The sequence below is a fragment of the Arachis ipaensis genome, chromosome B03 (assembly GCF_000816755.2).
Source record: "Arachis ipaensis cultivar K30076 chromosome B03, Araip1.1, whole genome shotgun sequence".
In the NCBI taxonomy this organism is placed as follows: Eukaryota; Viridiplantae; Streptophyta; class Magnoliopsida; order Fabales; family Fabaceae; genus Arachis; species Arachis ipaensis.
Genome location: NC_029787.2, coordinates 7,814,015 through 7,814,355, shown reverse-complemented (window position 1 = coordinate 7,814,355; position 341 = coordinate 7,814,015). Strand labels below are relative to the sequence as shown.

At 33.1% G+C, this 341-nt stretch overlaps 1 protein-coding gene across 1 annotated transcript in view; it reads right to left on the bottom strand.

Moving 5' to 3' along the window:
* Nucleotides 121–341, bottom strand: part of LOC107632273 (fructose-bisphosphate aldolase 1, chloroplastic-like) — a 3,915-nt gene continuing 3,694 nt past the window's right edge. Inside the window, exon 6 of the mRNA XM_021117133.1 lies at nt 121–207. Coding sequence (XP_020972792.1) covers nt 121–207 — 87 coding nt within the window. The remainder of the gene's footprint in view (nt 208–341) is intronic.

The window sequence follows — 341 nt, the reverse complement described above, 5'->3', positions numbered from 1 at the left end:
TATTTTTAAAAAATAACAGAGAAAATAGGACAATTTATTTAAATTATTGAACTGATTATAAACGGTCTGAATTGAATAATTACGATCCATAAACAAAATGAACTTAAACAACCAATCTGTTTAACATACAGCCTTATGTGGACCAGGTCTAAATGGGCCGATCTGATCCGTTTTACAGCGGTAGGCACCACTAGATTGATTAGAAACCTCCAACAGTTCGATGAAATTAAGTTCTAAAACATACACAAATTTGTGGCAAGGGTTCTTCACAGGCCCAGCTTACACATCACAACCCACTGTCACATAAAAAATTCAGTTTTAAAAAAGAACAGTACATATTT